This window comes from Bidens hawaiensis, unplaced genomic scaffold (assembly GCF_021521415.1).
Source record: "Bidens hawaiensis isolate Kalapana, Puna unplaced genomic scaffold, B.hawaiensis_p1.1 tig00030904_1, whole genome shotgun sequence".
Taxonomy (NCBI): domain Eukaryota; kingdom Viridiplantae; phylum Streptophyta; class Magnoliopsida; order Asterales; family Asteraceae; genus Bidens; species Bidens hawaiensis.
The window spans coordinates 66,013-74,575 of record NW_027505199.1 but is presented as its reverse complement, the minus strand read 5'-3'; the positions used below and the strand labels follow the sequence as shown (position 1 = coordinate 74,575).

The window sequence follows — 8,563 nt, the reverse complement described above, 5'->3', positions numbered from 1 at the left end:
AATAATATCCGAGGATGGAGGGTACCGGACCCTAATAATATCCGAGGTATGTAGGGCGAATGCTCTTTATAACGTAAGGTTAGATATGTATGTGTATGAAAGATTGATGGACAGATTAAGTATGTAATACGTACCTACGAGCACGTGTATGTGTATGTAAAGTAAGTTATGTGATTAACTAGAACTCACTCAGCGTAGCTGACTTTTAGTATGCACGCAGACAAATAGGTTGAGGCAGCTTGCGTGATTGAAGACACATGACATGGAATCGACGATACTGACATCTCGAAGAAATGTTGTGATGTTTTAAAGACCATGTTTTGTTTTAAATGACTATGAATGTTTTATAGGATAAGATTTGAAGATTATGTAGTATATTATGGTTGAAGTTTTAATGTTCCGCGAATGTTTTAATTAACTCTGATATTTAGAACTGCGTTTATGAGTAAATCCAACACCAAAGTAGGGCTACTGGTAACGGGGCCTTACAAGGCCGGCCTGTCAGAGAATCGGAGATGTGGAGACTGGAGAGGTAGACCGGAGAATTGAAGACTGCGACTACCGAAGATGTGGAGGGAAACCAACGAACTACCAGTGATCCCGAGAATGGTTTGTGTGCGTTTGTTTGATGTTGGATTTGAATTATATGCGTCGTGTTCAATTGTTTGGTATAAAATTTTATGGTTAAGGTTAACTACTTTTTATATATATATAAATCTAATCAGATACTAACGGGTACTTAACAAGTAAACGTAAATTTTACCTGTTTAGTACACGAAACATGTTGAGGCCGTACTCGATACCTGTTAAAGTCATGTAAATTTGTATCAAGTATTCGTGTCTAAATCACCAAGCTTTAGAAAAGGAACCCGAAATGACCTGACCCGACCCGAACCGAATCGATCAGTCGTGTATATATATGGGGTATATATCCTAAAGGAACGACCATTTCAGTTTCAGCAAATAAACAACGCAACCAAAGAAAGAAAGAAAGATGCCATTGAAAACGGTGGACGCAACCTTAACGAGCTTTAACGCCGTATTCGACAAATTCAAATCCGAAGCACCCAACAACAAGCACAACTTTATATTGTTCTTGGCTGATAACGAACCTTCCACTAATCGCAGCTGGTGCCCTGGTAATTCATTTCATATCCCTCCTAATATGTTTATGTTTATTAGATTCTTTCCTGATAACTTATTATTGTTGGGTTTTTTGTTCAACTTAGCACTGACTAGCGAGTAATTGGGATTAATCAAATTGGAATATTATATCTTTTTTTTCAAAGTACAATTTTTTTTATATTGATTTTCAGTTTTGAGAACCTAAGGATTAATTAATCGGCGTCATTTTACGACCATAGTAAAATATGGGGAAAATTGAATAAGGGTGTTTAACGGGTCGGTGGGTTGACCCACCCGAAATTATTAATTTTTTATTAATTTATATAAAATACTTACATTTTTAATTATAAACTTTTATGTCAATTTCATTTTTAGTTTTAAATTTGGCCGATTTAATTTATTATACGTACAAGATTGGGAGGAGCGATTCGATATGATCCCGCAGTTTTTGTTTGTCTCACGGGGCTCACGCCCAGAATTTGATTGTTGTGCCCATTGAAGGTCTTTGGTAACGGATGTCGGCAGTTGAATACAAAACCATTCTAAAATACCAGCTTATGATTCCTCTTTTCCCTTCAGACAAATCATGCCCCATTTGTAAAAAAAACATATTTGGATAGATTTGGTGAGCATGCCCTCCACTATAAGAAATTGCCGGGATTCAAGTATCGTCACGACTGGGTTAGAGATGTCTTATGGGATGTGCTTAGGCGTGTCGGGACCTCAACCAAGAAAGAGACACCTGTTAACTTTCTGACTGATCCGCGAGAGGGGAGATCTACCCTGCGTCCTGCGGACGTTCTTGTGTTTGGATGGGCAGGGGGTAAGCATGCATGTGTCGACGTCACTGAGTCACTGGGGTGTCCCCATTGGTGGGGCTGAGAGACAGTGGCTTCGTTCCAGGACAGGCGGTTTTGAGGGCGGAGTCTAGGAAGGTTGCTAAGCATGAGGCAGCATGTTTGGAGAATCAGCACGTGTTCATTCCTTTTGCCTTCGACACATTTGGATCCCTAGCTTCTGAGGCGGTTCGCTTTTTGGAGCGGGTGTAGAAGGTGGTCCACAGTGACTCGCAGAGCCCGAGGAACCAAGGATTGATCTTTAGTAGAATAGGCTTTGCGATTCAAAAGAGGATAGTGGGGCAACTTGTTGCTCACTTAACCATTATCCAGATGTAGTTCGGTTTGTGTTTATATGTGTAATAAAAAATCAAATAACAAAAAAAAAAAATTATATATTACATAAAATGCATTTTAGAAAAAAATTAAAGTAAAAAGGGTTCAATGGGTCAACCCACGACTGGTTTAGTTAAACGGTTTGCGTGTTCGACCCGAACCTGTTTATACCAAATCCAAACCCGCAAATTTGTGTTAGGTTCGTGTTGTGTCAAATATTAATGCATTGTAGATACAGTGTTGAAGCACAAATAGGAGAATTTTTTTAGGAAAAAGTTATTTTTGCACAAAAATTTGAGAAAAATATTGGAACTCATTTCGGAGCTGCGCAAGAAGAAATTTGCACACAAGAGTTAGACAAACCGCCTCGTTGAGACGTTTTTGCCCATATTTTACGTTAGGGGTGATGTTCGGGGTGTAGTTTGGATCGGTTTAATCAGTTTTTATTGTTTGAAAACTTATCAGATAACATTCGGATCACTCGGGTTTCAGGTGTGCACAGGCTGGATTTCTGGGAATTATACTTTTTATAGTAAATTATGGTTTTCGTTCCTTTGGTTGGCCGAAGTAGGGTCCTTTTGTAGCCATCTTGTTTTTACTCTGTTGGTCAAAATATGAGTATGATAATTCTTGTATTAGCTCTGTATAATTTTTAATGTTTTCTGTTAAAAATGAGGTCTTAAAATGGTTGTAGAGTGTAGACTAGTGCTGCAAGCGAGTCCCACATTTCTCAAAAGTAATTCAAGAAAGAACTCGATGGGACACGATGACTAAAACATGAGCTTGAAATAAGTTAAATCGAGTCAATATCTAGCTTATATATACGTTAATAATTTCGGATCAAGTCATCATTATGAAGATAAGTCAATCTATTAAATCTAATAAAAATACTTACACGAGCCGTCCACAAATAGTTTGTTGCAACACGAAAGAATTAAAAATTGTTTCATTGATTTTTAACTTTTTTACAGACTGCGTGCGAGCTGAACCAGTTATATACAAAAAGCTTGAATCATCAGTGATGACGTGGCACTCCTGAGGGCTTATGTTGGGGACAGGCCCATGTGGAGGAACCCAACCCACCCGTGGAGGGTGGACTCGGCGTTTAAGCTCAAAGGGGTCCCCGACTTTAATCCTGTGGGAGAACGGTGAGGTTAAAGGTCGCCTTGAAGACCATGAAGCACACATTGAGAAAAAGATAGACTCACTTATAGCCACCAAATGAAGATGTTGATGACCACCATGGTTGCATAATAAGGTTTTAGTTATTGCATTTGCAATATGATGTTTGGACTTTTGATGACTATGTAATAATTGAGCCTGTGACATATGGCTTTTAGTTTAATACTATGCAAGATTGTGTTGGAATTACTGGTTTGTTTTTTACTTTATGCTGTAGTTTTATGGGCATATTGCTATGGCTTGTTGAATTTTCTTGATTTTGTTTTAAACTTTGAAGATTAGTCTAATGAACGATTCTATCTTTTATTTAATGAAATGAAAAATTTTAAATTCCTACTGAACGAGATTATTATTATTTAATTTCAAGATTGATTTTCGTTGAAGAGTTCTCTCTGTCCCTCCGTCCCCCAATTGGCTGGTTGTCACGTCCGTCGTCCAATCCCTCACTTTGTTTCTGATAGTACATTACTACGTTAGTAGTCCCTACCGATTGATCTAGCTGCAATCGAGCTAGCAATTGAAATGGAAAGAGTAGAGTGAAAGTAGGACGAGGTCTGCCCTTACATTTCCCGTTAGTAGGAGTGGATTAGTCAGAGTCGGTCCGTTCTCTTGTTTCAGAAGCTAGGGACAAGCCTTCCTCCATCCTATTCAATAGCCTATCGAGTAAGCCAGATCTGCAGCCAGTGACTTCAATTTTTTTTGGGGTGTTTAGAATATTTGTTTTCGGGTTATTGGTTGGATCAAGTGGGCTATTTCGAGTGACATTTGGTCGATTAGTTGTCTCATTAGAAGCTCGAGTCCATCTCTAATTATATCGAGTCATGGCCTATATAACCTAATCAAAGTTGTGATTATGGTTATGCATTTGTAATCAGTTGTACAGTCACATATTTTTCAGGTTATAAGATTAAGAGTTATTCAATCCAAATTCATCGTGTGCTATGGTGAGTTATAACAATTTGTCCTTGATTTTCCTCTTGTATGGCGCCACTTCCTAACAAGTTCAAACCCTTGTTCAAGAATTAAAATGGTTCAAAAAGTCGACCTGATGCAGTTAGAAGTGCATGTCAATTGGTAATAAAAAGAACTCATACGATAACCAAAGGATTCTAAACCTTCATGGTTTACGATGTTTATTCAAATTAAAAAAACTAACAAGCTAAATAATCATAAGTCATAACCCTACTTATACTAACACAAAAAAGAAATAGACTTGAAAATGAGATAGACATAAAATAATAAAAAAATAAAGTAACAAATAAAATATTCCAATTAAAATGATCATGCATCATGACCCTTTGTTTAATTCATTTTTCTCAACTTTTTTACATCTTCAATTTAGTAAAAATCCGAATGCCAGATCCATAAAAAAATGCAACTTTTTAACCAATCTTACTTTGGATTGTATTGCAATTTTAAAGTTTTTGTTTGACTTTTTAAAAGTCAAACTTGGATGAACTTGAACTTATATGGTTATGATTATTAGTTAATCATGTACAATTATTCAAACATGTTCTTAGATACTAAAGCAGTCCTCATCTTTATAATCCACCACCAACCATTTATGCTGTTCCAGATTCTGAACCTAATCATCATATTCAATTATACAACACCTCCACCTGAATATGAACATGTTCCTAATCATGATAATAATTTGCCTATAATTCATCAGTTCTTCCAGAAGTTGACTCGCAAAGTCAACACGCTCGTCTCTTTTAACGCTTTGGCTCATGCATTGTACAAACATGCACATGAATGTGTGATGATCTTTATCAAAAGTTTAAAAGATGGCTACTTGATTTTTTCTTTTGCTTTTGAATCTAATCTGTAATGCTTTGTAACTATTTGTCTGTCTTCAAAATTAATAACAATGCATGAATGAATCAGTTGAATAAAGATTTGCTGATCGTGTAAATAATGTAACCATTGTATATCTATAACTTTTTATATACATTTTACATAGAAAAAAAAAGAATAAACCAATCAAATAACAACCAAAAACACAAAACAGATCCCTCCTCGTTCAAAACCGGCCCGACCCGACCCGAGCTGGACCATTTCTGGTTGCTGACCATGGCCCGAAATTCACAATACCCGTTGAACCAACGAATCATTCCGCATGCATTCGGGTATTGGATACTTAGTAACATCCCGTCCCGATTTGCTAGTTCTAACAACCGGCTGACCCAACGAATCGCGATGCAAATCAAATATTATCTTATTGAATTTCGCTTCAGGGAGTGATGGGTTCAAGAAATACGGCAGCATTTGTCTTTTATTGGGTGTAATCGTCTTTTTATGGCCCACATACGCTCTGTGTCCTTGGATCGCGTGCCCCATGTTCCCTCCATGAGAGGGCATGAACACATCACTGTTTTCAGAAACAATGTAATCAAGAGCAGCCATTATTGAAGCTTTGTTTGCAAACTTATCTAACTCTCCAGGTAAAGCAAGGTCTTCTTTGTTGTATAAATTAGGATATTCTTTTATTAACGGTAGTAACGCTTCTTTACCGCCTAGCGGGTCGCCTCCCGCCCAAAAGATCCGCGCGTTCTTTGGAGCCCCGAGAGCTTTTAAGAGGCTAAACATATAAAAAAATCATGTCATTATCATTTTCAAGACTCAAATAACAATAAAGTTGAAAACTTTAGTAAAAGAAAGTTACCGTGTGACTTCTAGAGCGTTTAAAGGACAAAGGCCGGCAAGTTTTCGGTCATGATAAGTCATGTTGGAGCGTGAAGTTAAGAGTTCAGGGCGAAGCTTTCTCTCGTTATAAATTATTTGATCGTATTTTGAGCTCAACCCCGGGAGACATCCGGTTCTAACCCAAACATCTTTTTCCATTCTAAGATGAAGTGCAAGATAAGGCCCTTTGCTTCTCATTCTTTCGGTAAGCTTGTTTCCAAGTTCAAAGATCGGTGGAGCAAATCGCAATGCATGAAACGCAACCTAAAAAAGTTTGAAAATGTAAGTACTTTATTTTAGTAATAGTAATAATATGTTAACCAATGGGATCAGGTAAAGTCGATATGACATACCTTGCATCGAAGCTTTTGGAGATCCGAAGGGAGATCCTTAGAGAGCCGCGAATCTAGACCTCGTAGGAGTAGAACACCTTCTCTCCTCATCTACATTAACAAACAAAAATAACCCATTTAAAATACCATTAGTTATTGTTGATTCGTTAGAGAAAAACAAGAAATTCTAATATCAACCGGCTATACACTACAAAAATTGATGCTTTTTTGTTCAACTCAAACATGGGAATCATCACTTCTATACATTATAGAATCTTGACCAAGTAAACAACACAAACGAAAAGAATCTATCGCATACCCGTCTAAGATAACGAGACCGAATCCATTGAGGCGAAACATGAAGTGGAGTGTGTTTTTCCTCAACCGGTCTTGACATCAAATGATTTGATGGCAATGATGAAACTATTCTAACATCATCCGCTAACGTTTTCTTGAAGTGTTCAACATCAAATATATCCGAGAATTCACTGCACCCACATATAACAAACCCAATCAGTACACAAATTTAAAGCTCAAAATACAATAATCTTGTGAAACCCTCATTCAAGACTTTCCATAAACAGGTAACAGTGCAATTAGGGGTGTAAACAAGCTGAACCCGAGATCGACTTACACATGAGCTCGAGCTCAACTAATTTCAAGCTCTGTCTCTAAAGCTCCAGCTTGGCTCGTTTACTATTTATTAACTAATTTATATATCTACAAATATATTTCAACGATAATTTTATACATAGCATAATATATATGTTATACAGTTATAATTCTCACAACTTTGTATATACTACTACTAATTATTAAAAACTATTAAAAATAGGTTCTAGAGCTCGGGCTCGTTTATCAAACAAGCTTATTATTTTTAGCCTTGATCAAGCTTTTTCAAGCCGATCTCAAGCGGTTTGGCTCGTTTACACCCCTAAAATTCAACAAATCCGGTGCCGAAAAACACAACAATCCGGGAAAACCCTCATTGAGGACTTTCCACAAACAGTTGGTATGCAACTACAACACCACCACCACCATGAAAAAGCATACCTTTCATCACCCCAAATAACATTAACTTGCAAAATCGGGACGACGAGAGTGGCCCCAAGGATCCTAGCAATGACAACCGCATCCACAATCTGGTTCCTCTGCTGATTCATCCCACCAGACACCACCACCACCAAATACTTACTCCTATTTTTCATAATCTCAACACTTGCCTTCCTATACTCATTACTAAAATCCAAACACGGCTTATACCCTAACCCATCCGGCTGCTCCCAAAACCCATCATTTTGACTTTCATTCCCATAAATTTGACTTTTTGATTCGTCAATTTTGACCAGAGAAGAAGTCAAACCCTGATAGATCGAGTTTTTCCTACATGGGTATGGGAAATTAACCATCTTTAAGATGAAAAACAACCCACAGATCAAAATTAAGGTGGAATAAAATCTGGGGTTTTTGATTAACTTCAATTTGGAAATGATAATATTATTATAATTATTGATCTTGGCAACGGCTGCTGTTTTCTTGGGGGTGTCAGCGAGTGATTGGATTGAATTGGATGAGAGAGAGTTGATGATCTCAGATGGGACTGAGATGTAACAGTGAGGATGCTTCTTGTTGATGAGTGTCTTCTGAATCGCCATTGAAGAGTTTGAGAAAATGGGTTTGTTTGGTGAAGGTGGTTGGTTTATTATGGAGACAGAAATGGACGGTGAAGATGAAGACAATGGTTGCCGGAGAATCCGCGTTTGGGTGGTGGAATTGAAATGGGAAGATGAGAAGAAATGTATGTTTTTGTGTTTAATGTTTTAAGTTTAATAATATTATATATGTTGGGTGGAGTGTATATATAGGTGTAAAGGTGTGTGTGTGGGGACTATTTTAGTATTATTGTTTGGTTTTTGGTTCAATCTAAGTGGATGGGTTACTTTATTTTGAGAATGTTACTATGATCATTTATTGCAAGAAAAAAATGTTTTGTCACTTTTTTTGAATTGGATAGTTTTCTTGTTTTATTCTAAACAGACTATATTGTATTAACTGCACTTGTGTTGG

General features: G+C 37.2%; 1 protein-coding gene and 1 pseudogene across 2 annotated transcripts; one reads left to right on the top strand and one right to left on the bottom strand.

Moving 5' to 3' along the window:
• Window positions 1-962: 962 nt before the first annotated feature.
• On the top strand, window positions 963-3,727 carry LOC143611388 (thioredoxin-like protein Clot; annotated as a pseudogene). The gene is made up of 2 exons (XR_013149761.1): window positions 963-1,139; window positions 3,269-3,727. The product of XR_013149761.1 is annotated as a thioredoxin-like protein Clot (transcript).
• A 1,658-nt stretch (window positions 3,728-5,385) lies between these two features.
• Window positions 5,386-8,181, bottom strand: LOC143611393 (O-fucosyltransferase 20-like). Its single transcript, XM_077085601.1, has 5 exons — window positions 7,550-8,181; window positions 6,816-6,984; window positions 6,518-6,607; window positions 6,145-6,428; window positions 5,386-6,060 (listed from the first exon to the last, which is right to left on the bottom strand). Exons 1-5 carry the CDS (start codon window positions 8,149-8,151, stop codon window positions 5,565-5,567), a joined length of 1,641 nt encoding a protein of 546 aa, XP_076941716.1. The 5' UTR covers window positions 8,152-8,181; the 3' UTR covers window positions 5,386-5,564.
• Window positions 8,182-8,563: the final 382 nt, after the last annotated feature.